This window comes from Temnothorax longispinosus, chromosome 4 (genome assembly GCF_030848805.1).
Source record: "Temnothorax longispinosus isolate EJ_2023e chromosome 4, Tlon_JGU_v1, whole genome shotgun sequence".
NCBI lineage: Eukaryota > Metazoa > Arthropoda > Insecta > Hymenoptera > Formicidae > Temnothorax > Temnothorax longispinosus.
The window spans coordinates 17,523,340-17,550,857 of record NC_092361.1 but is presented as its reverse complement, the minus strand read 5'-3'; the positions used below and the strand labels follow the sequence as shown (position 1 = coordinate 17,550,857).

The 27,518-nt window shown below is 33.1% G+C and overlaps 5 protein-coding genes and 1 long non-coding RNA gene across 8 annotated transcripts; 3 read left to right on the top strand and 3 right to left on the bottom strand.

Moving 5' to 3' along the window:
• Window positions 1-42: 42 nt before the first annotated feature.
• On the bottom strand, window positions 43-5,312 carry LOC139810938 (V-type proton ATPase catalytic subunit A). Its single transcript, XM_071774871.1, has 12 exons — window positions 5,174-5,312; window positions 3,810-3,909; window positions 3,621-3,733; window positions 3,178-3,543; window positions 3,036-3,092; window positions 2,856-2,950; window positions 2,502-2,773; window positions 2,205-2,388; window positions 1,888-2,005; window positions 1,527-1,807; window positions 1,216-1,405; window positions 43-1,115 (listed from the first exon to the last, which is right to left on the bottom strand). The coding sequence occupies exons 2-12, from the start codon at window positions 3,889-3,891 to the stop codon at window positions 1,023-1,025; spliced, it is 1,851 nt and encodes a 616-aa protein (XP_071630972.1). The 5' UTR covers window positions 3,892-3,909; window positions 5,174-5,312; the 3' UTR covers window positions 43-1,022.
• On the top strand, window positions 5,141-9,352 carry LOC139810947 (uncharacterized). The gene is made up of 3 exons (XR_011731518.1): window positions 5,141-5,279; window positions 8,365-8,607; window positions 9,212-9,352. It is a non-coding gene; the product is annotated as an uncharacterized lncRNA (long non-coding RNA).
• On the bottom strand, window positions 6,034-10,642 carry LOC139810934 (uncharacterized). 3 transcript variants are annotated; one of them, XM_071774864.1, is made up of 4 exons: window positions 10,443-10,642; window positions 9,555-9,638; window positions 8,374-9,304; window positions 6,034-8,160 (listed from the first exon to the last, which is right to left on the bottom strand). In XM_071774864.1, the coding sequence occupies exons 2-4, from the start codon at window positions 9,594-9,596 to the stop codon at window positions 6,953-6,955; spliced, it is 2,181 nt and encodes a 726-aa protein (XP_071630965.1). In that variant the 5' UTR covers window positions 9,597-9,638; window positions 10,443-10,642; the 3' UTR covers window positions 6,034-6,952. The 3 variants fall into 3 exon arrangements, with proteins under 3 accessions (XP_071630965.1, XP_071630966.1, XP_071630964.1); XM_071774865.1 differs by lacking the exon at window positions 10,443-10,642 and adding an exon at window positions 10,065-10,344; XM_071774863.1 differs by lacking the exon at window positions 10,443-10,642 and adding an exon at window positions 9,913-10,048.
• A 1,269-nt stretch (window positions 10,643-11,911) lies between these two features.
• Window positions 11,912-15,209, top strand: LOC139810943 (5'-deoxynucleotidase HDDC2). Its single transcript, XM_071774879.1, has 4 exons — window positions 11,912-12,101; window positions 13,667-13,791; window positions 13,958-14,126; window positions 14,230-15,209. Exons 1-4 carry the CDS (start codon window positions 12,048-12,050, stop codon window positions 14,458-14,460), a joined length of 579 nt encoding a protein of 192 aa, XP_071630980.1. The 5' UTR covers window positions 11,912-12,047; the 3' UTR covers window positions 14,461-15,209.
• Window positions 15,210-17,720: 2,511 nt separating this feature from the next.
• Window positions 17,721-23,413, top strand: LOC139810939 (uncharacterized). The gene is made up of 4 exons (XM_071774872.1): window positions 17,721-19,156; window positions 21,181-21,442; window positions 21,991-22,137; window positions 22,275-23,413. The coding sequence occupies exons 1-4, from the start codon at window positions 18,933-18,935 to the stop codon at window positions 22,635-22,637; spliced, it is 996 nt and encodes a 331-aa protein (XP_071630973.1). The 5' UTR covers window positions 17,721-18,932; the 3' UTR covers window positions 22,638-23,413.
• Window positions 23,414-23,464: 51 nt separating this feature from the next.
• Window positions 23,465-25,202, bottom strand: LOC139810945 (uncharacterized). Its single transcript, XM_071774882.1, has 5 exons — window positions 25,106-25,202; window positions 24,572-24,781; window positions 24,309-24,413; window positions 23,819-24,110; window positions 23,465-23,624 (listed from the first exon to the last, which is right to left on the bottom strand). The coding sequence occupies exons 1-5, from the start codon at window positions 25,185-25,187 to the stop codon at window positions 23,465-23,467; spliced, it is 849 nt and encodes a 282-aa protein (XP_071630983.1). The 5' UTR covers window positions 25,188-25,202.
• Window positions 25,203-27,518: the final 2,316 nt, after the last annotated feature.

The following is a 27,518-nucleotide window of genomic DNA, read 5'->3' as shown; positions in this document are numbered from 1 at the left end:
AGAACTTATTTGGTATCATCATATCCGTATCCAAGTCCATGATCCTCTTGTGCATAATTTTATTGTTTTTTTTTTACATATCATACAATGGAAATGATATCGAAGTCAATGGAACATCGTGTTTACACGTTCTTTTTTTCCCTTTCGTATTTATCTTCACGATATTGAAGACCCTGCACCTTGATCATCTGTCTCTAATGTATCATGTATACGCGGGTGTGTATGTCCTTTTCTAAACTTTTAAATCATGTTTATAACGTTAAGGTATAGTGTGTTTAATTAATGAATAACAGTTGCGATTATCGTTCATCGCACTTAAATAGTACATTATATGTTACAATATTTAATACTCCACGATTCACAATCTCTTTGCAAGGTAAGAACTGCCGTGTTATCCACGTGTCACATAACTGGTAATTAAGAGTATCTTCTCATACCATAATTCTAGTCTGCGCGCATCATCGATGAAACAGGCAGCCGTTTTATACTTTCGTTTATATTACACATTTACGGAAAACATATAGGAATAACTTTCTGGTTATTTGCACCTTTGACAAAGCGGGGAAAAAAAACGAAAGTATATTTCTGCGCGAAGGATAAAATTACTTTCTCTGATAATATCCGATTAATTACAAGTAGCTCTGTTCTCGAGCCAAGCGGGTTAACTCTCGAGGAAGCGGAGCGTATCTTTAAATGTACGCTTCGAACGCATTTAAGAATGTCCCACTTTATTGTCACAATCGTCACGTGCATAACATGACATTCTTTCGATTATTTCGCTGCATGATAGTAGATTTCAACGTAGCTAATCTATTTACAATTCATTTTCAAACGCTTTCAAGGATATATTCGTATATTCGGCAAATAATATATGACGTAATCGATAATGCTGCTTGTAGTCATATTTTTAGCAAGCTATATGCAATTCACTAGTTGGACCGGGACATCCTTAAATGTTAGAGCCAAGTTACAGAAACAATTAATATCTTAAAATTGCTTTTAACAAGTGACGAGTTAGGAATTTAGTCCTCTAAATTCCTGAATGCCTGTTGAATATCTTCGTGTAGCTGATCAAAGTCTGACCTGATTTTCGCCTCGCCGTCCTTAACAGGATCCTACAAGTTTCAGATAAGTGTGTTTTTAATAAAAAGACAGAGGTACGTTAAAATTAAAGTTACGGAAAGATCAGTCAGATTTTTGTTTAAAGTTACCCACCTTGAACTTCATAGAGCTCAGTTGATAGAGAATATTGCCCATACTGTCCCTGATGACATTCCATGTGATTTTATTATCGGACTGAGCTGTTGATTCTACCGCGTGTCTTGCCATATCGTAGAATGCGATCATATTTCGCAACATTCCCACGGTCTTGTAAAATGGACAAAAACGATCGTACGGCGAGTAGCTAGAATTAAAAAAAAAAAAAAAGATTCAGAAAAGAATTAAGAAATTCTTTCAAGTAATATTTAACCGTTTGCAATATTGATGTAACATGCACAGAATTATTATAAGATAATATGTCGTACCTGTTTTGTTGCAGGAAATCGTCTTTCAGCAATTTTGCTACTTCGAGCGTTATTTTATCCGTTTCGGCGAGCGAAGCCTTGCCTACCAATTGCACGATTTCCGACAGATCCTCCTCCTCTTGCAGGATCTCCTTCACTTTCGTCCTCAGCGGGACAAACTCCGGGAAATTCTTGTCGTAGAAATCGTCCAGTGCTCGCAAATACTTGCTGTATGATATGAGCCAATTGATGGACGGGAAGTGTTTACGTTGCGCAAGTTTCTTATCCAAACCCCAGAATACCTACAAATTAAATAATTCGTTAAAAAATCAGTTTATCATTATTCTTTTTTATTTTTTTCATATGCAGATGTCCTTTGTACCTGCACAATACCGAGCGTCGCGCTGGTCACAGGATCGGAAAAGTCACCACCTGGCGGTGATACGGCACCGACGATACTAACAGATCCTTCACGATCTGGATTGCCCAAACACTTCACTCTACGTAAGAATCATCCAATATTAGTTGCATTGATTAGCGGCAAAAGGTACTATTTGTTTTAATATAAATTTCTTCCAAGATTGTACATATAATTAATATTATACATATATTCACCGTGATGTGTTATGATTTCGAGAAAGATACTTGGTCACATTATTAGTCACTTGACTACTTTATATGTCAAGTATGACATCGTACCTTCCGGCGCGTTCGTAGAAGCTGGCTAAACGAGCACCGAGATAAGCAGGATAACCAGAATCGGCAGGCATTTCAGCTAAACGACCTGAAATTTCTCGGAGAGCCTCAGCCCAACGAGATGTTGAGTCCGCCATCATCGACACGTTGTAACCCATATCACGGAAATATTCAGATAGCGTAATACCTGCGTCACAAACAACAAATTATTTATTATTATAACTTGAATAAGTGCTATTTACATTAACTATTATATACGAGTGAATTGATGAGTTTTTCTTAATAATGTATCGCACATACCGGTGTAAATAGACGCTTCACGCGCGGCTACTGGCATGTTAGACGTATTGGCGACCAGAGCGGTACGTTTCATGATGGACTCGGTGACACCATCGATCTCCACGGTCAATTCAGGAAAATCGCGCAGTACTTCAGACATTTCGTTACCACGTTCTCCGCAACCGACGTAAATAATCACATCGGAGTTAGAGTACTTGGACAAGGCCTGCGAGATGACGGTCTTACCGCAACCGAAAGCACCAGGAATAGCTGTGGTTCCACCTTGGACGCATCTGTAACACAGATCTGTTGCATCCACGTTCCAAATATTTCTGCGATGCGTTCTACAATATGCTTATCCGAAGATGTTCTTACGGGAAAAGAGAGTCCAAGACTCGTTGACCAGTGAGTAAAGGATGATTAGCCGGCAATTTTTCAGTAACCGGGCGAGGTTGACGTACTGGCCACACCTGCACGAATACAAACGTAAATTCACAGTAAGCAATTAATCAAAAGTCTCATATACCTATGTTATCATAGAAGTATATTTCGTACCTGAAGCATAGTGTATTTCTGCCTCTCGCCATCAAATTCGGTCTCCAATACGATATCCTACAAAGATATTACATACTTATATAAATTTATAATGTGGAAATATAAAGTGTGGAATAAAATTACGTAAGAAACAAAATCTTACATCAACAGTGTAGTTGCCAACGGGCGCGACGTACGTGACTGTGCCTTTGCACTTGGGCGGCATGATCATCCAATGCTTCACCAAAGTATTCTCGTATACGACGCCGTAAAAGTCACCGCCCGTGATATGGCTGCCGTTTTTCACGTTATGCGGATGAAATTCCCAGCTGGCGGTACGCGAAAGCGCCGGTATGTTGACACCCTTCGGGATGTAGATCGAGCCCGTGAGCTCGTTGATGTCTTTCAACGGACGCTGAATACCGTCGAAGATGCTGCCGAGGATGCCAGGGCCCAATTCGACGGACAACGGCTTCCCAGTGCGAAGCACGGGGTCACCAACTGTCACGCCGCTTGTTTCTTCGTAGACCTAAACATATTGCGAGATTATTCAAACTGTTCCAACATCCTAAGATGAAACATAAATGTACGTAGTACACTTCTTACCTGTATCGTAGCCATGTCACCTTCCAATCTGATGATTTCTCCTACCAGCTCGTAATAACCGACTCGCACCAGCTCGTACATAGCTGATCCAGACATTTTTTCCGCGGTGACAACTACGAAGAAGAATGTTAGATAAAAAGTATGTAACAGAGCAAGGTCAAATTCATGTGAGAAGAACTAGAAACTAACCAGGTCCGGATACCGCATAGACGTATCCGAACTTGCCCTCCCGCTCCTCATGTGCAATCTTCGCTAAACTCTGGTTCGTCATTTTGAACACTTAATTTATCTGGAAAAAAAAGAGATTGTATCTATTACTTTGTACATTCAATAACTAAAATTTCATTTTGCAGAGGAAAAAATTATAACTATAATATAATTTAATTGTGATCTTATAAATTATAAGATTATAATTAAATTATATTATAGTTATAATTTTATATACTTCTTTCCATTTCACGTCTTAAAATAAAACGTAGAATTTAAGGAGAGACAGAAGAAAATTACATTATATAATATGGATTTAGAGAAACATCATCAAACTATATACCCTAAACGTTAAATATTTAAGTAACACATGACATGATTATCTTTTTACAAACAAGGTTTTTATTTTATCAGGATTTGAAGAATGTTTCAGTGGCAGATATTAAAAATATTTTATCTTATCACTGATTACATCTAGCATAAGAATATAATTTTTACCCAATGATTTTTCAAACTATGACCTAGCTACCTGTCGGTTGTGAATTAAATATTGCAAAACTCAAGGAAAACGAGTCGCTATCGCGCAAATTGACATACGTTTATCTATCTTGATCGCCGCAGCTCAAATTATACATAAATTTGCGCCAGAAAATTATTCCTCAACTATATCTTCTCTTTCTCCCATCTACGCTTTAAATTTAAACAAAAACACTTGTTTCAATTTAAATACATCAAATAAAAGAATACATAATGCAGATATATAACAAGCGTATGTAACAAGCCTGCTTCTTTAAACTGCACTTCTTACGCCTTATGGCAATTTTTGCCCATACCAGAACCTGAAAAATACATATCATTTGTCGCGGTTGAAGTAAACGAAAGACCCAAGAAAACGTTGGAGTAAAACCGAACAGGACAGTCGATCATTACGTGCGGCCGAGACGGACTGTCGGAGAAGCGCACGCTGTCACACGCTGGCTGCGCGACTCACGTGAGCAGGCCATTCAAAAAAATAGGCGTAGCCCCCGTGAAGACCGTCTTCTGCTAGGCGGAGACGAGGCGGCGTTTTCCCGTCCGCGGACGGCCGCGGATCGATCGCGGCGGCCGTCGGCGACGATCGACGTTCCGCGTCTCTCCCGGCCGGAAATCGGCTTCGTGGATTCGCGCCCGATCGTGGAAGACGATGGCGCACGCAAAGTGGCCACCGGATCGATATAGGTATACTACTCCGCTCGCTCGCTCGCTCGCACGGAGTGATCCGACGGGGAAACGTTGACTCGGAGTCCGTCCGCGCGAGCGAGAAAACGTCGACGGTCGAGTCGACTGACTCGGCCGCGGATACTCACGGCGACGAGGTGCGACGTTTTCCAGCGCGAAGTTCAGCCAGCGACGAGGACCGTGCTACCGTGCCTGTCTCGCGAGTCTCCGGCCTAGCTGGCTATCACAAGACAGGTCAGCTGACTGAGTCGCGTGCCGATCCTCAATTATCGGCCGCGCATGCGCGCGTTAAGATGGTATCCGCATGAGAGCCACGGCGGGGAATCGCCCCCGTGTTCGAATTCGTCGTGTTTCCCCGAGGGCGAGGGATATCGCGTGAAATTATGGTTGTTTTTCCTTAATTGTTATTCCCTCGCATTTGGATCGGCTGATTTTGTAATTATATATTTTATAAACAGAAAACGAAAAAAATTCTCCCTCTCTTTCTTTTCCTCTATTTTTACTAATAAGAAAAAAATAAAATAGAGAATTGAAAGGATATAAAAAATAAAAAATAAAATTATTTTTAAAGGGAACATATAAAAACAAAAAAGTATATGATATATTGTACTAAGATACAATCACAAAAGAAAGCATTGTTTTGTACTATTATTAACTTAAAATAAAATTAAGAAAAATAAGAAAAGAATACACGTGGAAAAAGTATAACTGTCTGTAAATTTTTAATCTTTGAAATCGAGAAACGATTTCAGAATCGTCTTATAATCTCTTTTCTCTCGTTTTGACTTTTCTAGTAGAATAGCTTAATACAAAAATTAAGATATATTTCTTATATTTACAGAATTAAATATTTAATAAAATTCCTTCCTAGCTATTACATTCTTTTCGCCCTTAGGTGTATTCAATACTTTCTAGATTTGCGAGTCTTTATTTTGCTAAATCAGGATAAACTATAATGTCAATCTTAATGAAAAGTACAAAGTGCAAATAAGGAAATAGATCGTATTTATTGTTTTATAATTTTCAATGACATATACTTTGCATATATAATATATAAAATATACATACAATACATAAAAGATTGAAATACAAGGCACACAGAATATGTGGTGTATTTCCAAGGATTTGTAATTGTTCCGAATTGCGCGAGAAGCACTTTTTCATAATAACTTAAAAGCCATAGTGATGTAAGTCAAATTTTTAAAAATATTTTGACTTGTGTGCATAGATGCAATCTATACAATATATAAATTGCATCTATGCACACAAGAAAATATTTTTAAAAATTTGACTTACATTACTATGTCTTTTACCCCTTCATATGGAGGGGTAAAAACCAGAGTGGTGTAAGTCAAATTTTTAAAATTATTTTCTCGTGTGCATAGATACAATTTATATATTGTACATATTGTATCTATGCACACGAGAAAATATTTAAAAAAATTTGACTTACACTCTGGTTTTTATCCCTCCATATATTACAATACTTTAAAAATATATAACACCATTCACACATTTATTGAGACACTTGTGCGCCAAAAGATATGTTTTTAAAAATAGATATACATGTGATTTGTTTTTAAGGTTGTTATATTTATAATTAGCGCAAGCTGCTATTGTGTCTCTTGATATAAATTTGATTTAAATTAACGTAATTATTTATAACATATTTAAGATAAATTATAACAAAAGTTAACAATTTCACTATTTGTTCAATGATGTATCTAGGCACAAATCCGTGTGGCAAAGACTTCACTCTAAAGCTTAAACTTTACTAATCTGTTGCCTAATAAATATAGCATATATTTCTATAAAAATCGTGACTTATTGCTACATAAACTATTGTGCGCACCATTTTTCTAATTTTTCTTTGTCGTATTAGTCATATTAAAATTTATATTCTTTATTTATCTGTGCAAACTGGTGTTCATATACGTCATAAAAGCATTAGATAAGTTATTAAGCAACATATCAATCGCTTCAAAAATTGCGATAATAATCTTTTCCAAAATCTTGCTGCTGGAAATGCTTTGCGTGCAATAGGTTAAGCTCATGCCCCACTGCTTCAAATTCGCTTTACAATACTGCCAAACAAAGGTAAAAGTTAGAAATAAAAAATCGTCCATATCTTTGGAACGTTTCATTAACTTTACAGCGACTGCAAATAGCTTCTTCAAGCACTCTTCATTAATGTTCATAGAACCCATCTCCCTTAACAGCGGTTCAAAGTCAGGCACTATCGGTATTTTGGTGCTTTTGGGACAGTCGTCGCTTACATACAACTTCGATAATAAATCACAAAGTACCCTTGCTAATTGATCAGCGATAGAGTCATCAGCATGTGGACCAGATGAATTATTCTGGTTACTTTCGATAAATATGCCCAGTCTTATAAGACGGGTAACATAAACGATAGGATCTAACAATAAGATACCATTAACTTTTAGTCTACCATGTTCGCACGACCATACGATATTACGTGAAGCTTTGTCTGATATCCGGTTACCGCCTTTAGTTAAAGATTGATTAGACGATAGCTCTTGACGATTTCTTATGTAGCGTATCACTTCTGCATTCTCTTCTATTTTACATACGTTAGTTTCGGCAGCTTTTCTCAAAGCGCGATTGTACTTTTTACGGAGACGTTTAGTGCCCAAACTCTCCTTGTAATCAGTCATAATTCTACCTTGGGTACTCTCGATGATGTCGCTGGCGAATTGAACCTTTACTACGGAGCCGCAGAAAAACATAAGATGCGTCGCCAAATTTAGTGCGTCTCCCATGCTGACTGTCTTGTCTGTTATATATTTGTCTATCATGTTGTAACTCTGATATAATACGCCAACGCCATTAATGAACAGATTGCCACCTTGTACAGTATTGAATGCTGCTCTTGCGACGGTGTTTACTGTCATACCACGTGCAGCAACATTGGAAATAATCGCTGATCCTCCAACTACTCCTAAACCAAATGCAGTACCGGCTATGCCAAGGTAATGTGGAAGTGCTTCTTTGTCAAACACATGAATAGATTCTTCGTGGCTATTGCGATCTGCTAATTGTTGTACGTTTCGGCCAAATGACCAAGCACCAGTCGCACCAGCAGCAGCAAGACCTAATATATGCGACAGAATAAAATGTAATGTAAAACGGTGTTTCTCTCAGGCACTGATTTTGCGTAAATACTGGCACAAAATAGTAAATTATAAGTTATACAATCAATATTTAACATAATGATTTAACATTAATAGTAAATTATAAGTTATACAATCAATATTTAACGTAATAAATTAATTTTGCATTAATTATATGTTAAAAGGCAATTTACCTGACACGACAACAACTGGTGCAAGAGGTGTGAACAGCGAAGCGACGGTCAAGCCAACGGTGCCAAATCCAACGACATTGGAAGCGATATCAATTCCATAGCAGAGTTTTGTTTTCCAGTTACACGCAGGAGACTCCATAATTTCCAGCCAAACCGTCGAATAATCCTCTGTAATTGGATAATCCGGATTTGGTTGATAAACACCATCTTTTGGAAGAACCATAGTGAAAGCTGGTAAATCATTATTTTCTACATAGTCTCTCCAATTTTTATACACTCTGGCATTGTGAGCAACGAACCATGTTTCATACTGTATTCCATCGGTAATTGCTGCGTCTTCTTGCTTTGCGTTCTTTGTAGTTTCGGAGTTTTTCTGAATCCTTCTTTTGATTTTAAAAATGGGGACAGGTAATACGTCAAGTAGCATTACCTTCTTATCCTTTTCATCTTCTTTTGCTTCTGTTTTCATTTCTTTTACTTCCATTTCTTCTTCTTTTTTAACTTCCGTTTCTCCTTCTTTTTTAACTTCCGTTTTTTCTTCTTTCTTTTTTCCTTCTTTTTTCTTAGATTTTATATTCATTTTCTGACGGAATACCATATTATAAATTATACCAACATAAATTGGTTCAGAACTATCAGTTTCTCCGGCACATTTGCAGATCTTATCATATATCTTATCTATGGTCTCTTGAGCTTTTTTATCATAAACCACTGAATCAGCTACGTCTGTATCACTTGAATTTTCTGTTTTGCAATAACAGCTATTGCTCTCTGTTGCACTTGCCTCCTTGGTATCCTTTGGCGACCCATAACGAGCATATCCAATATTCTGTTTTAGATATTTATGTTCATCACTTTTATACATTAAGTAGTCAGGAAGACTATCATACAAGCATTGTTGCTGTTCCACGGCAAAAGTCTTCGTCTCTTCCTGAAAAACAAATATACCGTTGACAATACGCTCAAACATTTTTATGTCTCTGTTGAAATTACTTAAGGAAAAATGTCAAGCAACTAATTCCTCGATTGTTAGTTAAATTCGAATCTTAAATTCTATATATCTTTGGAACGACAGAGACAAGCAAACTAGTATAACTAATTAATGTTAGGAAGATCAATGTAACGTAAGAATTTATCGTAAGAATTAATAATTCAGTTTAAGGTTGCAAAAGATAACTTACCCAAAGTATGTCTGTAACTTCCTCTTCTTCCTTCTCAGCCATTATGTTTACAAAATCTTTTAGAACTTTATATAGACTTCTCTTCTGTAATTAAAGAAAAATGATATTGATATGTATTTCTATCTTTCTGTCAAAATAATATACATGCTAATTGATCAATACCAAATTGGATTGCAAAATTATTTATTGACTGAATATCACTCGAAAACGATACGCTGCTAAAATCCTCTATTTAAAATCTATTATATCGCATATTACACGCGCATTTCATCTAATTTAAGGAGATGACATCATTCTTGACGCAACTTAACCTCATTTTTTCCATTAATTACAGTATTAATTTTGTAACATTACATACTTCTTTTTTAGGCGAAAAACATTTAAGTAGCATATTATGTTTCGTTCGAAAATTCATTATATGCACCGATATTTCCGATTTAATTAAAGTTCTTGAAATGTCTTTAATTGTCACATTTTCCTAAGCTTGTCATTCAACGCGATACTACTTACACTTTTGTCAGGAGTCAGGACTTCGCTTGTTTGACTATTTTAAAAATCATAAAGAACAGGTAAACGATCCACGGCAAATTAAATCGCATTGTAGCGATCAGAGGTAAAAATCAGAGATAAAAATCGGAGTTTCCTGGAGAAACTTCGGAATGTCAGCGACTTTAACATGCCGTTAATTAGACCGTTTCTAATTCCAACTAATCCCAATCCTTGTATTATTCGACCGCAATGCAAAATTAACGCGGTCGAGTCCAATTATATTTTTATTAATTAAGAGTAGTAGAAATCAATTTAACGAAAGGATCAAACAGCTGATCTTAATTGATTATCAAATGGAGTAGCACTTTCTTTCTGAAATATTCTAGCGAAATTACTTACTTTAAATGATACTAATGATAGTGGGTCTTGCCTACGGCCTTAAATACGGTTCCTTTCGTTGAACGCTAATTACGTTGTACTTGGCAATTATTCAACAGAAAACCTGGTATATATACGCCGCACTGAGGTAGACAGGTAAATTACAGAACATTATTGAGTATATGACGGTAAATACCCGAATTGGGCGAATTGTTACAGTGACATTCGTGACAGTTTAGGGTTGATTTATAATAGCCATAACCGTTGATTTAAGCCGTAATCTTTAATAAATTGACCAATCACAGTCGAATGTGAGAAGAATAATCGACTGTGATTGGTCAATTTCTTAAAGATTACGGCTTAAATCAACGGTTACGGCTATTATAAACCAACCCTTAGGCTGCGTTCAGCAGAAAAAGTAGCTTAATAAGCGTTTTGTTCGATTCATCAATATGATTGGTTCTTGCCTTTTAGTTTCACTTTGGATATGAGTGCACAAACCAATCGTAATAAAGGATCTATTTCCTATTGCTGAACTGACTGCACTAGTTCGGAGTTTAGGCCTGTTCGTTTTTAGCTGAACTTCTTGCTCACAGTTCGTCTTTTCTCTTTTTCTTTTCGCGTTGGGGAGAAAAAGAGAAATAACGAACTGTGAGCAAGAAGTTCAGCTAAAAACGAACAGGCCTATTATTTTGGTTGTTTCCGTGGTGATATCCACTGATTTATAATTCGATTTTATATTTAAAATTATTTTACACAATTTTAAAATTGTCTTACAATTTACAAACGATTTTAAGATTCCATTTAGCTAATGAACTTGATCATATGGTACTTTGCATTGTATTTAAGATATATGTGACTTTAAATATAAGATCAAATTATCGCCCGAAGCTGATCTTCAGTGCAAAATCGGATTATAAAGTACCGTCCATTCTACAGTACCTATATATTTAATTAAGTGTAATCTTAATGTAAGATTCACGATCCATTCATCGCTCAAAGTTTTGAACAATGAATTATCTCGTCAGTCTATCGCGCAAGGCAAAAGTACGAATATCCAGATTTAATTATCAATTATGGAAAATCTTCCAATTTCAAGATTTTCAAGATGAGGGCCGATATCACAGTCTCCGATTAAACTCACTCTTCGTCTCTTTTTAGGGGGACAGTTAGAAAGACATGCAGAGTGAGTTTAATCGGAGACTGTAGGTTTGTTCGCGTCGCATCTCGCATACATACACCAAGAGCACTTGGATCAGGGATAAAAGGTGGCGATTGGAGCAGATGAGTTTTTGGAGTCCATTGGAGTGATTAGGAGCATGGTGGGGCATGCGACGCGAACAAACCTTGTGATATCGGCCCTGAATTGCCCGCTTCTTACTTGCTACAGTTTTTGCTACGGCACTGAAGGGCGAAGGCGCCTAGGGAAACGATCGTTCGTCGCGATTGACTGCAATGACCGTTCACTTCCCGCTTGATTTTTTCGTCAGTCGTCATCAGTCGTGGACGTGTTCGCTTCGCGGGAGTAGCGCAGTTGTCGGTGGTAGCCAAGCTAGGGTTCAACCAAAAGCGATCCTGTACGACTGAACGGACATAAAACGGTCACGGGAATTCTAATCGATTGCGATGCAGGACACGAAGAGATTGCAGGAGTTTATGGAGCTGGTCGGCAGGTTGAAGGTAAATCCCGAAACGATACGCTCGCGCAGCTGTCAAATCCCAACATTTATACGTTTCGCAAGTGACCTTCGGTCACTAGACAAAACCGATACTTGTGCAAAATGCCATTCTCGCCAGTACAGTTATTTCTGATTTCCTTCCGCGGAAATAGAATATCATAACGAAGAGAGTCAGGAAAAAATAGAAGGATGGTACTGTGTGCAAAAAAGAAAGAAAGAAAGAAAATAAAACATACTTACATAAGAAGACGTCTCATGTTGCTGCTTGATGACATTTGATCACTCCCAACGAGATTATTGCCCTTCTCCTTTCTCCTAACATGACTATGTGTCAACATTGTTTTATGAAGTATCATGATCAAAGGCGTTCTCGATGAAGATTTGAAATGGCAAAATGAGAAGGGTATATAATTTGTTTTCTGACAATCGTGGTTGTCAGGAATTGATTGTGTCCAGAATGTCATTTCGTATTTCTGTTTCGATGTGTTCTCGGTCTGAGTCGTCGCAGCAGGAATACAGAAGTAACTATTAAAAGAGAGAAATAGATAGAGAAATATACATATAATTGTTGGTATTTGAGATATATGATCTATATAAAATTTCTAACGTTCGGCCTTACAGATAAATATATATACAATTGTATGAAAGTATACGTATATACATATTTGACCTTTGAACAAAACATCAAGGATAATTCAGTTTGTAGCTCATTGTATTGTACGATAGATACTGTCCTTTATACTTTATACGCTGAAGTTAGTATTAACAAAGATCCTTTTCATATCCTTTATTTTATTTGAACGATAAAAATGCATCAGAAGTCATTGAACACTTTTCCAATATTAAGCTTGAGCATTTTTTAGAAGTATAAATGTACGACGTAAAGTCAAAAATAGAGAAAAAGATTGTTTTTTTAACGTTTTTTTATTTATTTAAATGTTTGAGATAAGACTAGTCTTATCAGTTATCACCGTGTCTCTAACCGATATTAGCCCAGTTTATTTGTTGGCGTTAATAAATTCAAGGTTATCATTCCTTCAGTCTGTTTATTTACACTCGCGTAATTATGCTGACTAATGAACGCTTTGATAACTGACTTCTCATGATTCAATTGTGATGCAATTTTCTTTGTTTGCTAACTTGCATCGAGACAAATGCGATTAAATGAATGGAATTGTTAGATTAGATACGTTGCTGAATCAACACAGCTCTGTCTTTGATCATTCGGCATTCCATTGATTTTTTTTATATACTTCCGACTCTACTTATGTGAATATAAGGTTCTATTTCAGGTTTTGAATTTTATGACATATTTTTAAGAGCTTAGAAAAATAATTAAGTAATGAGAATGCATAAAAATAAAGAAAAAAATTAATATCCTAGAAATCTCTATCAGTTTCTCTATCATTTTTATCTGAAACAAAAGAACTCGAATAATGTAACGTAATATTTCTTGCTTTTAAAAACTTCTTTTTTATGTCAAGAGAAATATTTCTTTAAAATGTGGAAAAAATTGATATTTAATATACTTTTACTTAAGCATGTTTTTGTTGTTATTCTTTTCAGCACATGAAAAGGACGGGATGGGTAAAACGGAATATACCTGATCCTGAAACAATTGCGGGACATATGTATCGAATGGCGATGTTATCATTTTTGGTGGATGGAAAAGAAAATTTAGACAAAACCAAGTGAGACATTATTATTGAAGTACTCTTTTATAACTTGAAATTTTATAATCGCTTTTATAAAGTTGAATAATTTAATTTTGATAATGATATATCTGTATATATACATACACATATATATTACAAGAAACGGTAAAAACTTAGCAAAATATAATTTTTCGATTTGCAGAATAATGCAGATGACGTTAATTCATGATTTGGCCGAGTGCATTGTGGGAGACATAACACCTTACTGTGGCATACCACCGGATGAAAAACATAGAATGGAAGATGAAGCTATGGAGGAGATTTGCAAGCTGCTAGGTGATAAGGGACCTGAGATACTACAAATATTTCGTGTAAGAAAGATACCACAAATATTTCGAATATCCTTATGTTATTCTAATTTTTCGTTGTGCCATTAATATTTATTAATATTTTCCCTGTTTCTTTAATGTTTAGGAATATGAAAAACAGGAATCTCCTGAAGCACTGTACGTAAAAGACTTAGATAGACTAGACTTGCTGATGCAAGCGTACGAGTACGAGAAAAGGGATAACATTCCGGGAGAACTGGATGAGTTCTTCGTCGCGATTAATGGCAAGATCAGACATCCTTTTATTAATAAAATCGCCGTTGACATAACCGAAGAGAGAGACAAGTTGTGTCGCAATATCAATATCTCAAAATAGCAAAAGTAATAATTTAATGACGAAAACCTGGAAAAATAAGGTTGTAGATAGCTCAAATGATATTTTAAGCGTTAATCCGGTTACCATATCGTGCAGTATGAAACAACGGCTATTAATATTAAACGTAATTTTAATACATAAGATTTTGATATAGGTAGTATAAAATAAGCATCTAAAATTCTGTCATTCATGATTTAAGTTATTTGATCGTTCGTTGCGCTGAGAACTGATCATATAGGTAAGAAATTTATGAGTTTAAAATTTTGGATGTCTTTCTACATACCAAATTAATAGTTTTCTTTTAATTATTTTCTTATCACTTATCTAAAGTATTGTGGAGTGTAAAATATAAACGTATATTTTACATATCTCATTTATGTTTATTTTAACGTAGTCAATTTTTGATGCAGTAAAGTGTTTACCAAATATTACTTTTTAAACATTACATACATTTCACAAAGAGAAGAAAGTTTATCTTTAGATATTTCTTATAGGAATGGATATTAGTTTAAGCACTTTTATGTGCGGTTTAATTAACGGCAACGAAGAAATATGTATAATCACTGCCTTTTTATTTAAAAAAATGTATGTAAGCGATTTTTCAGTCCTGTCAATTTGTTGACAATTCATTTTGTGTTGACATTTCACTTTTGTGTTGCTTTAATGTGATTAGTTATTTTTTGAAATTCTCATAATTTTGTTCATGAATATAATAATGTGCGTTTTAATATATGTTTCATGCAAAACAATGTATATAATTTATTTTCTCGTCCCTTCCTACATTTAACAAGTTAATGTGAAATACATTAAATTGGATACTTATAACATAATTTTTTATAGTTTATATGTTCATATCAGTAAATTATTTTTAAAATCATGTATCTCTAACCAGTTATTTATGTAATATTGGTGTCTACATTTTTTGCATTTTTAATTTTGCCAGTCACAATTTTATGAATGTTAAGATATTGAACACATCTTACGTAAAGTGATATGTCTGATATTATATCGGATGATCAGATCAATTTGTTCGTGCATGAAAGTATAATTATTGGACTGTTACATTTATTAGAATCATCGATATTTTACATTACTTAAGTGTTTTTGTTTTAATATTACGTATAACATATACCTACTTAGCTTGTTTGCCTTGCGTAACAATATTGATTCAATCTTGCAAATGCGTCAGATTTGTATATACTACATTACCTGTAAATGTACGTAATAGACATGAGACATGACAAAAAAGACATAGGTACATTACTTGTAAATTATTATGACTTTCTAAAAGAAATTTATTAGGATTTACAATAATTAATAATTGTTAAACAAGAGAAAAGATGATACCATTATAAAGAAAGTAATCGAAATACATGTATGCTGTGCAGACGTATACATGTGTGACTTTAAATTTAAATAGCAAAGATATTTAACTTGAGATATTTTATACTTTTATGGAGAAAAATTAAGAATTGTCCTATGTACAAAATTATTATTGTTATTACGCTAATGCTATTCGAACACAATAATTGTTCAAATTATTATTTGATAGAACAGTAAAATATGTTTTCTTAACAAATTGGGCAAGATTTTAATAACTTTTTGTGAATTTTATACATTTCGTCTCTTTTCTTCTCCACCACTTGAATTGCGTGCCGATTGCTATTCTTGAAATACAATTTTATGCCAAAGCTGGAAATATAATAACACGTTATTATCAAACGTTATTATCAATGACAATCAATTTAATATTATTGATATCGATGATCGAAAATATCAATATTTATTTATTCTTCATACAAATGTGAAATTACTGATAGCAATTGAGTCAACTCTTAATACATTTTTCTCTTGCAGCAAAGTAATTTATTACGGATAATTTACGATTATAAAAAAATAATTCAGCAAAATTATTTTCAATGAATAATAATGGGATTCTGAATAAGTTTTGCCATCTGCATAATAATTAACGATGATAAGAACGTGGCAACTCAAAATATTGAAACTTTTTCTTTGTATATAAAAATAAATGAATTATAATCAAAAGCATTGGTGTTATTAATCAAGAATAATAAAACAGAATAATAAACAAAATTACGGAGCTGATTGTGACAATTTAATGGTATATATACTTTTAGTATTAAATAGAATTTGTCATACACGAAAAGAATTACGTGTTATCATAATATCGACATAAATTGAATATTGAAAAGATCTTTACAAATAAAATAATTTATATTTTAAACACGAAATTCGAAAACAATGAGTTGAATAGTTTTCGCACAATATATTCGTACATATGTGTTGTATATATACATATAATTATCGAAGCCGGATGAAGGTAGGGCGGGTACTATAGAGGTCATTTTTAAATAGCAAAAAGTAGACTGTAATCGTTATGACGCGAGGATTTGTCGTAGTCATACCGCTGTGTTGAAGAATAATCTTTTGCTATTGGTATTGTATGAGTTGTTTAAGCCTAAGTCACTTTAGCATTGAATATTTTTAAAAAAGAATACTATGCTAAATATCAGTGTTATCACGTGCATTTTATATTAGATAATATAAGTATTACAACTCAGCAGAATCTTATCAAGAGACACGGTAGTGTTTTGCGTCAAGTATACGAGAAGCGAGACCGCACCGTGACTCTTTTACGCGACGCGACGAGTTGCGGGTAGGCCGAGATTTCAGATTTACGTAGAAGAATGAAAGTCCAAATATCCATAATATAAATATATTAACGAAATTCGCGCAATCATTGTCAAGTTGTATCCTTTAAACTTAACAAAGTGTTTGCGTTATATTTACCTATAGAAATCTATATAAATTTAATTGCATTTTACCTACAATGAAATTGTTACGAGCAATAAATGATATTTACGAGCAATAAACGTTATTTCAGTCCGAACAGTTTTTAAAATCTTTTTAAAGTGTGTGAGTGACAAATATATAACTATTTAATTTATGCAACAAATTCAAATCTGTTAATTGGTTATATAGGGGAGAATGTTTGAAAACTCGATAAATTTTTTATCCTTTAGTTAATCAATACGTTTGAAAATTTAATAAAATAAAATCCTATTAAGTATTGATTTAAATATTTCATTGTTCAAAAGCACAAAAACTATTGAGCTTTAAATGCTTTTTTGTCCTATAACCAATCGATACGTTTGAACAATTTAATAAAATAAAATCTTATTAATATTCTATTAATATTTTCTCTAATGATATTAATTGAAAACTACAAAAACTATTAGTATAACAATTTAGAAATGTACAGTCAAAAAATTAAATTGAATTGAATTATACACTTAATCATTTTTGCGCTTATTTCGTCCTTTGAGGGAGCAGTTGTACATTTTTTCAAAAACATAACTATGTGATAGGTATTCAAATATTTATTTAAAAATTTCTACGTTAGTTTCGTTTACCTACACAATCTATCTCTTTCTTTCTGGATATGCCTTACATTACATATTTACAAACATGAATACAAATCTTGCGCTTATCTGCGCTTATTTATTCGTCCAAGAAAGCATTAAGTGAGTAGACGCAGGCAAGCGTAGTCAAAGTTTGTATTCACGTGTTTTGTGAAATAAGAAGAAATAAGTCGGAGGTAAACTGGAGTTAATGTGGAAAATTCTAAATAATAAATAGGTCACGCTCGTTATATGCAAAAACAATATAGGAAAGTCAAAGGCCAAAATACAAGCAATGAAAGATGTTACTGTTAAATTAATCTATAATTTGTTATTTAGTGATAGAAGAAACATTGTGAACGTTTTTCGACTGTATAATACTAAGCAGTCTTCTTCAGCACAATAATTGAAACAAAGAATATGAGAATTAAAAAGTAAACAACATATCCTCTTCTAAAAAGGGCATGTATTATATAAAAAGGCGGCATAACATAATATAAAGATGAATAAAGATGTATAATTTCATGGATTAAAAAATATGAATCGTAAAAGTAAGATCGATAAGAGACTATGGAAAAGATCAGAGACATGGCAAAGGTCACGAGTATAAAATAAAGTTTAAAATAATAATAAAATTTAAAATAATCTTAATTTTAGCATGCTTCTATAGACTTGAATACGTCAGAAATAGCTGGCTCGTAACAAGTATTGGAAAAAAAATTTTTTTTTCGCTCGCAACCGACTGCATGTCGTGTTAGGCGGCATCACGACGAGCGTATTGATTGACGTATTATACGTGTCTGCCTGACTACGAGTGACTACCTGAAGCGGTCCATGTAACGCTACAAAACTCATGTATACAAATACTAGTATAGATTATTTTCTGATTGGTCAACTCAGGTTTGGACACTTCCGCTCCAGATATACTGGCGGAACAAGTAACAATCGGAGCCTACGAAAATCGGAGCGACACTCGACAGTCGTGCGATCGTCGTGTCGACGTAAATAACGCAAGAGTGACGCGCGAGAGACAGCAACGTGGTGGTACGCATGGCGCAGCCGATGAACGACGATCCTTGGTCGTCTTCGGTAACGGTACTGTCGAGATTCGGTGTTGAAGTTAAAGGGACGTTCGACTACGAAAAGTTCCGGGCGCTTTGTGCTCAGCTGTTCGACGCGGACGAGGTCGAGCAACACGAGTGGAGGGCACAAGAGGTCTTCGAGCTGTTCGACGCAGATGCGGACGGCGCATTGAACGACCAGGAATTGCACAGGTGAGGCGTGCGCAAACTCTTCTGTCGAAATTGATCGAATGAATTTCGTACACGGTTAAAAGCCCAGAAGAGGTAAGGAAAAAAACGCATAAGTGTGAAAGACAGAAATAGAAAATAAATAAGATATTAGTTTCTTCGCGCATATATTTCGAGGATTCATGTTTTTGCAACATGAATTCCGGCGTCGAAGCGTCGTTTCGTTCTGAGAGGGAAAATGTATTTGAAATTTCGAAAATAATTTATTAGAAGAAATAATTTATTAGAAATAATAATTTAATAAAAATAATAATTTATTAGAAGTAATTAATGTCTCTTTTCCTTTACTTAGAAATAATTAATTTTTGTGTACATTTAAATTGAAAAATAAGTTAAAATGAAAAATAAACAATTAGCTAAAAACAATTAGCTGGAAACACCTCATTCAGACATACATATATTGTATAAGTTGAATCTCTTTTTTATCTTTACTCATTTTCGCGGAGATTTTAATTCTTCTTCACGGAATTGGATTACTCAATTTTTTAGTCGAAAAATTTTCAGTATCTTATCTCGCTATTCCGAAAAATTAGATATAAAGTGATGCAACATGCATTAGCTATATCTCCTGGAAATACCCGATATCGATCTAACCGGAAAAGGAAAGATAAGACGTCATGAATAGAATAAATAAAGATATTCCTTTTATAATAATTTATCTTATAGGGCATTTACAGTGATGATTAATAATTAGGATACCGACATTTGTTTAAAATAAATACATTTGTCTTTATAAACAATTCAAACTTATATTTTACATGCTATTATTTTAATATACTTATTCGTGCAAGATTTGTTTTATTCTTCGATATAATATTTTTATTATTATTGTTTTCTTCTCTGTTTTTAAATTAATTTAAAACTTATAATATCATGTATCCTTTAAGTGAAAATAACCGTGAATTTCATATATGCAACTCGTAATTAGATGTAAAAATATAGTAGAAATAATAATGTATTATTTTTCCCAAATATTATTTGTATATTACTATTATCTATTGTGAAGTTCGAAATCCTACAGAAATGATTATGGAAGAACAAATTACTGCGATTATCATTTCCACCCAATCCAAACATTATTTGATGTGATGTGTGTCACGCAGCGAAAACGAATAAATTCAAGATACCTCGCGCTTTCCGCGTTTATAAAAAATGCATAGGGGTATGCTGCTCGATATAGACACCGAGAATAACAGAGAATCCTGGGGGGGCTGAGGAAAGCTGAAGTCGCGGACAGTGACAATAATGAATAAAATATTTTGTAATGGATGAGTACCATGTATCAAGATTTCATACATCAGAACTCTTGTCTACACACACTTATATGTAAAAAAAATTCGCAGTTTTAATTTAATTATTTTTAATTATATACTATATTATATATCGATTTATTATGTACATAAATAAATTCTATATATTTGCTAGTCGTTTATTTATTTTAAAAAATACATAGAATATTATCAATATTATCAATATTATCAATATTTAATTAATTTGGAATCATGAGGAAGAATAATGAAGTAAATAATAAATAATTAAAAATAGTATCAGAGAACACAAAATAAATCTTGTACAAATAAATATATTTAAAAAATAGCGCGCACACAAAATGTAAGTTTGATTTTGTTCAAGGTGAATGTATCTATTAAACAAATATAACAAGTATCTAAATTACCTATTTATTATTTAAAAAGAAATAATATGCATTTTGATGTCAATGCCATGTATGACATAAAATATTGCAATAAATAGCGGCTAGCGATATAGTATAATATAATATAATTAAAAATAATTAAATTAAAAATAATACATACCAATGTATAATTTTTATTTTCCAAACCATTATAAAATTATTTTCCAAACCATTTGTTAAATTTTACAGGCAAGAAAATAATTTTTTTTGTTTACGCGAATAACGGGTTAAAAGCAAATTGCTAAGAGAGATAAAATCCGAATTGTTTTTCACAATAAACAAATTCCTGTTGCAGATGTTGTAATTGGATACATGCGACTATAAATCCCGTCAACGTTTTGATAGTCGTCGATGTACAAAACGATTTCATCGATGGCACGTTGGCACTTAGAAAATGCGGCTATGGGCAGGAGGGGTTGGAAGTGTTGAAACCAATTAATCGACTTCTGAAGGATGGTCGCTGGGATAAAGTGATATATTCGCAAGATTGGCATCCCGAGAACCACATCAGCTTCTTTGACAATTTGGCGATGCGCGAATTTCATCCGGAATCTAAGGTATTTAGACGACATGTCTGCCTGATAATAAAACAGTTTATTAGTAATTCGGATCATGAAACATAAATGTTAGTGTTCTAGTTATATTCCTTTTTTAGAAATTGCGTTGCTATTTTTTTAAATATTATTATACCTTAGTCATACATTGTACTTACTTATTCATGAAATATTATACTTACGAGTCATACATAAAACATTTTACCCAGACAGTGTGCATATCTAAAAGATGTCGTCTTTATATCTTTTAGACATGCGTATTGTCTGGATATACCATATTAATACATTTAGACATGCGTACTGTCTGGATATAGATAATATAAAATATATAAATACAGATATCTAAATTGAACAGATATCTAAACAAATTCTTGAACAGTTTTTAGATAATTCCTGGATTTTTGTGTTTAGCTAACACGTTTAAGACTTTTAAGTCCGTAGTGTTTTTTTATGATTTTAAACAATAAATCCTATCTGATTGTGAGATAAATTTATCCTGTAATCCTGTAATCCGAAATAGATCTAAAATAATCCTACAATCTGAAATATAGATCACGAAGGAAATAGCGAAGCCCTTCGACACCGTCGTTTTCTTGCAACCTCATTTAACGCAAATACTTTGGCCCAGGCATTGCGTTATGAACACTTGGGGCGCTGAATTGCATAAAGATCTACTGATATTGCCTTCTTCCGAACGGGTAATTTAACAATTTTATATAGAAAAGTTAATAGAGAGCTGTGTTATCATATTTGACTAAAGATTCTTTAATTGTTTAGAACCGCATAGCAAAACTGATATTAACTTTTATACATTCTTTCCCTTTCTATACTTAAGATATATAAAGGTCAGCACCCAGAGAAGGAGACATATTCAGCGTTCGAAAAAGATACAGATGGTTCCTCGGAGCTGAATAAAATTTTGTCGGCCGCTGGTGCCACACATTTGTACGTATGCGGTATCGCCTATGACGTATGTGTGAAGCAAACCTGTTTAGATGGCTTGTGGTATGGTTATCGGTTAGCCGTGATTGACGATTGCTGTCGCGGTGTGAAACCCGATGATATAACGGCTACAAAAAAATTAATTACCGAAAATGGCGGCTTAGTGACGTGCTCCGACCATGTTCTGTCCTTAGTGAACGAAGGCAAGCATAGTCTGGTGATGGCACATCACGCCGCAAAGATAATTATGTCCTAATACCTAAGACACGTAGGTACAAATTTCTTGAAAAATATTTACAATATTGATAATTTGTCGATTTTAAAGATTAGACTTAAAATAGAGAAACGGATGAGAGAGATAAAAGGAATAGAGAAATTATTTTGTTGTTATTAGCAGTCATTGCAACGACTGATAACAAAAATAAAAAAGTAAAAGTTTACAAAATAATGTATCTATTTTTTTTACTTCTAATCTTTTCCTGTTCTATTTTAAGTCTAATCTTTAGATTCGACCAAGACTCGAAATTAGACAATATTTTTTAAGAAAATTAAAATATTTTAATAGAAATAAAAATGAATAGAAACTAATTCGACAACCATAGAGTTATAATTACAAAGCGTAAAACGAGTTCATCTTCATTCTCATGATTTAGTATAGCACTGTGTTGAAATGGAAATAGATATAGATAGAAATGAATGAGTGGAAATATATGTAGACTGAAATTTGAAGTAAAACTTTAGTAATTTTCACTAGATCAAGGTTACATATCACATTAACAGCTCGTGACAAAAAATATTTATAAGTGATATAATTTATAATTAACTGTCAATTTGTTTAAATTTATGTAAAATTGCTACAAACATTATCTGCACACAGTTAGTACCAAGAACAATCTAAGAATATATCGCATTTCTGATTAAAAATGTGATTGTACTATATTTTTTTGATATAAAAAAATGATTGTACTATTTTAATATGAAACTTTTATAATATAAATTACTAAAGATATACACATTTACAAATAAAAGTAATTCCTCAGTGTTCGTTTTGTCATCCTGTTTTCATCCGCCATTAAAACGCGTCTAATTTTTTTTATCAATTAATAATCGTGCTGTTCTTTCAATCCTGTTTGCCGATTCATCGTCGACTGTCAATTCGCAGATATATCTTTGCCTCGAGCCGCAATCTTCACCTCTGTACGAGTAAATTTTTGACGATGCGTTGAAAGTTAACTTCAAGCATCTGCAATTTAAAACATTTTATAATGCAAATATTGGTTCATCATAACAGAGTGTAATAAATTACTTTTTAACGAGCGCTTTGCAACATCGGCAATTATCGTGGAACACATAAAGGCTTTTAATATATGTACGCCATTAATAAATCTATTCTGTCTATGCAAAAATATTCTATTGCTATTCAAAAGCGATACCGACCTGCCATCACCAATAACGGGTTGTTTAGTATCTTGGTGAACCGGTCGAGCACTGCTCGCCCAGATCCATAAAAGTCCTGGATTTAAGCCACCTGTCCAGAAATTTTTGCCCTTTAATTTGGCATCTGACATCAAACCCGCGATTACATCTTGGCTCTCTTCGATTGTGTTGAATTCGACCAAGTGTCCACCCATACCGCGGCAGAGACTGGCCGATGATTTCCAATTAAAATCACGATTACTGAAGTGATAGCAGTTTTGGCCCATTCTCGTGTAATTAGCAGGACAAGGTTCTGAAAAATCGATAGCAATCATAAACAACGATATAGATTAAATTAAGCTGGTAAACAACAAATTTGTCTTTCTTTCTTAACTTTCAATTAATGTCTTCTGAATATTTGTAGTATGAAAGAAGAAATGTAATATGGGTTGATTATAATCATTTATTTTACATTGAAATCAATGACTTTTTTTAATACAGGCAGTTTTACCTTTTATTTTATTGTTTCCTGCAATAACGTAGTATAACAATTCTTCTGCTCTTCTTACTCGTTTTTCTAGGTGGTCCACTCGGTATACCAATTTCTCAATGGCACCTGTGAATTTTAATTTAAGATTCTTGAATCTTATTTTTTTAATAAAAAACAAATTCTCTTATAATTTCTCTCTTCTCTATAATTGTTGTAATTACTCATAAATTATATTGATGATTGAAATTATATAAAGTCTCTTTTAAATCTTTTATAAATCGTACCAAGTAGGTAAAGATCAGTTTCAGAAACGTCTCTTTTATTTGATGCGGCGATTTTAGTCGACACTGTCACAGTCTTATCATCAATCTTTATTACTCGTGCGGCACGTGTATTGTTGGATTGAAGGGTGATCCAATTTTCGAGAACCTCCGCCCATGGACCATGATTCATTGTAACAGTTGTTATATTCGGTTGGGATGATGATGGCACAGCTAATAAAATTATAGTGATTATATCAGAAAATTCAATCGCACAATCGGGTAATTTGGATTGATAATTTGGATTAATAATTAAAGATTTAATAATCTAATAACAAGAATGTAATATAGTAATATAATTGCATAATAATAATTAAAGATGACATTAGAAAAAAATAGATTATTACGAGTAAGAGTATACACTTCGTACATGCTCTTATCGATCTTGTTAACTTTTCTAAAAAAATTCTAGTGATTATAGAGATAACATTAATCTTATTCTTTTGCTTTCTTAACATAAATTGTAAAAATATCGTATTTATAAATTATAATACGTACTTGATAGCACGCTGACGATTGCTATCAACGTGATAAGCGTAATTGAAGAATATAATTGCACGGCTATCTTTCCCGTCGTCATGGTTTTGAGACCAAAGAAGAAATACAGCACAGAGATGAGATCTTAGATACAGGAACTGAAAGGCCGGCGTTCAACCTTCCACGAAATGTAAAGTAAATGAAATAAAGATACTCCGTTTATCACCTGAATCAATGTTGGCGGTATCTCTGACTTTCTCCAGGAAAGTTTACGGTGGCATGTTGAAATAGCAAACATCCGGATGTAAAACGAGTACGTTGGAAAATTTCTTTATACACTCATGTACGTGATGTAACGACGTAATTTACAAAAAAGTAACTTTCGGATAATACATGTAAGAGAATGTATGTATTTGAAAATACAAATATTTGTCTTTTTAAGAAAATTTGGTTACTAAAATATAACATTATATATGCGTTAAGGAAATGAAGTATTTTAAAATAAGAAATATTGTGTCATAATAATGAATTCTTCCATTTCAACTCAAATTGCAATAATTTTTACAGGAGATGCATTATTCTTTTTATATTACATCTGATTATCTGATTCTAATTGATTCTCAATTTCTCAGTGTAGTCGTTGATTTACAAAGATAATATTATAATATTTTATTAGCATAATATATATTTTGGGTAAATTTATGCATATAAATACATTAAATATTTCAAAAAAAAAATTTTTTTCAGAAAAATTGATGTTTTACATATCGAAGCATGAATTTTCAATTCATGTATGTCTCATTGCGTTTGTAACAGTAATTACGTAATGAATGAAATTAGGGAAGTTAGTATAATGATTGTCGGAGTCGGAAACAATTATCTTCTTTATCAGTCTCATTTACAGAAATGACTGGCAGGGTTTATCCTTGAAATTTCAATGGATACAGATACATTAAAAATTTCTGTTTACGATTGGAGTGCAATGTATTGTAACACCTGTATTACAACATCGATTGTTTTAATTAAATATATAAGAATTATATAAGAAAATATTTTGCAAAATGCGACATGCAATATTTAATATTAAAAGATTAAAATGAAATAATAAATAGTCGACATATTAAATCAAGATTAATTAGCCTAATATTAGTTTATATTTTAAAATGTTTAATTCAAATTAACTTTTAAATTAAAATTTAATACGTTAATTAAATCTTTTACTTCTCTAACAAAAAGTATATGTTATTAAACAATACATTTTTACAATTTTAAAAATTTAAGAAATTTATATACAAAAACAGCGAGGTATTTTAAGAGAACGAATTTCTTTATAATTACTTCGTATATTTAAAAAAAAAATAATCACGAAATTTATACGTCACAAATATAAATACCTTCAATCACATGGCTTACATGGAATAATTAACTTCTCACGAAATATTTTCACTTGGTATCACGAGTATTCCACACCCAATCATACGTTACGGAAGACTGAGAAGAAAAGATTCGAGGACGATGTCGTAGCCCAGACCTCTCTAGGTCACTTTCTCCCCACCTTAGAAGTCAAGTCACTTTCTTCGGCAAGCCTACCTCAGATGGGATTTGATAAGCTACTGATTATAATGACAGTTTATGACAACGAGATATATAAATTCATTTTTTAGAACAAATTATTACAAAAAATATCATCGGTAGAGAATATAAGAGCAGTTTGATCATTTATAGTTCCGCTTAATGTTTCTTTAACAATAGATATGGTAACAAATATAAAGTGACTTTTGTAATAATAGATTAATTATATTATTGAAATTTGTATGAATGTTTTTATGATTTTTTTTAAACTTCTCATATCTAATAACTATAGACTTTATATTATAACATTTTTTTATATAAAACTAAAAATTATTATTGCAGAAATTGTTATGTCTTTATGTTAAGAAGCATGCTTAAAGAATGCTCATATTTCTAGCAAAGATAGAAGATGTCAAAGATAAAATCTCATCTCTTTAAAAAATCGCTTTATCGCGTTTTACCCTGAGATTTTTTTTAGTCTAGTCAATTTTATGTCTAACAATTGTATTTATTGTTTCCAACGAAAGTTGCATTTCCATGAATTTCAAATCCCGCAAATGTTCTTTCATTTACTCGTGTAATTACTCGCGAAGATCGACCTACTGACACGGTTTCCTCTGTGCATTCGAATATCGGTGGCTTTAACAAAGCGCAAACGCGGAAATTTCATCTGCTTCTTAATGATAGAAGCGTGTGAAGTCATTATATATACTTTCTCGTTATAACGCGGCTCACGCAACTTGTAAGTAATTTGTATTCTTATGCATTAACTTTCATCTTTGCGGCGTGTAATAGCGAGCAATTGAACGTTTCCTTGAATAATTTTGTTAAAATGAAACTAGCGGTTTAGAAATCTGTGATA

What these genes read in the sequence shown, in the direction of transcription:
- LOC139810945 (XM_071774882.1), bottom strand. Translation starts at nt 25,187, where the DNA reads ATGACGACGGGAAAGATAGCCGTGCAATTATATTCTTCAATTACGCTT. An exon ending in AATCGTCAGCGTGCTATCAA is followed by an intron (nt 24,782 to 25,105) that starts GTACGTATTATA and finishes TAATTTTATTAG; the next exon opens with CTGTGCCATCATCATCCCAA. An exon ending in AGGAAACAATAAAATAAAAG is followed by an intron (nt 24,111 to 24,308) that starts GTAAAACTGCCT and finishes TCGATTTTTCAG; the next exon opens with AACCTTGTCCTGCTAATTAC.
- LOC139810934 (XM_071774863.1), bottom strand. Translation starts at nt 9,969, where the DNA reads ATGAATTTTCGAACGAAACATAATATGCTACTTAAATGTTTTTCGCCT. An exon ending in GTTTTTCGCCTAAAAAAGAA is followed by an intron (nt 9,639 to 9,912) that starts GTATGTAATGTT and finishes CTTTAATTACAG; the next exon opens with AAGAGAAGTCTATATAAAGT. An exon ending in ACCAGTTGTTGTCGTGTCAG is followed by an intron (nt 8,161 to 8,373) that starts GTAAATTGCCTT and finishes CGCATATATTAG; the next exon opens with GTCTTGCTGCTGCTGGTGCG.
- LOC139810943 (XM_071774879.1), top strand. Translation starts at nt 12,048, where the DNA reads ATGCAGGACACGAAGAGATTGCAGGAGTTTATGGAGCTGGTCGGCAGG. An exon ending in GAAAATTTAGACAAAACCAA is followed by an intron (nt 13,792 to 13,957) that starts GTGAGACATTAT and finishes TTCGATTTGCAG; the next exon opens with AATAATGCAGATGACGTTAA. An exon ending in AGATACTACAAATATTTCGT is followed by an intron (nt 14,127 to 14,229) that starts GTAAGAAAGATA and finishes TTTAATGTTTAG; the next exon opens with GAATATGAAAAACAGGAATC.
- LOC139810939 (XM_071774872.1), top strand. Translation starts at nt 18,933, where the DNA reads ATGGCGCAGCCGATGAACGACGATCCTTGGTCGTCTTCGGTAACGGTA. An exon ending in AACGACCAGGAATTGCACAG is followed by an intron (nt 19,157 to 21,180) that starts GTGAGGCGTGCG and finishes TTCCTGTTGCAG; the next exon opens with ATGTTGTAATTGGATACATG. An exon ending in TATTGCCTTCTTCCGAACGG is followed by an intron (nt 22,138 to 22,274) that starts GTAATTTAACAA and finishes TCTATACTTAAG; the next exon opens with ATATATAAAGGTCAGCACCC.
- LOC139810938 (XM_071774871.1), bottom strand. Translation starts at nt 3,891, where the DNA reads ATGACGAACCAGAGTTTAGCGAAGATTGCACATGAGGAGCGGGAGGGC. An exon ending in GTGACATGGCTACGATACAG is followed by an intron (nt 3,544 to 3,620) that starts GTAAGAAGTGTA and finishes CAATATGTTTAG; the next exon opens with GTCTACGAAGAAACAAGCGG. An exon ending in GTCTTGGACTCTCTTTTCCC is followed by an intron (nt 2,774 to 2,855) that starts GTAAGAACATCT and finishes TCTGTGTTACAG; the next exon opens with ATGCGTCCAAGGTGGAACCA.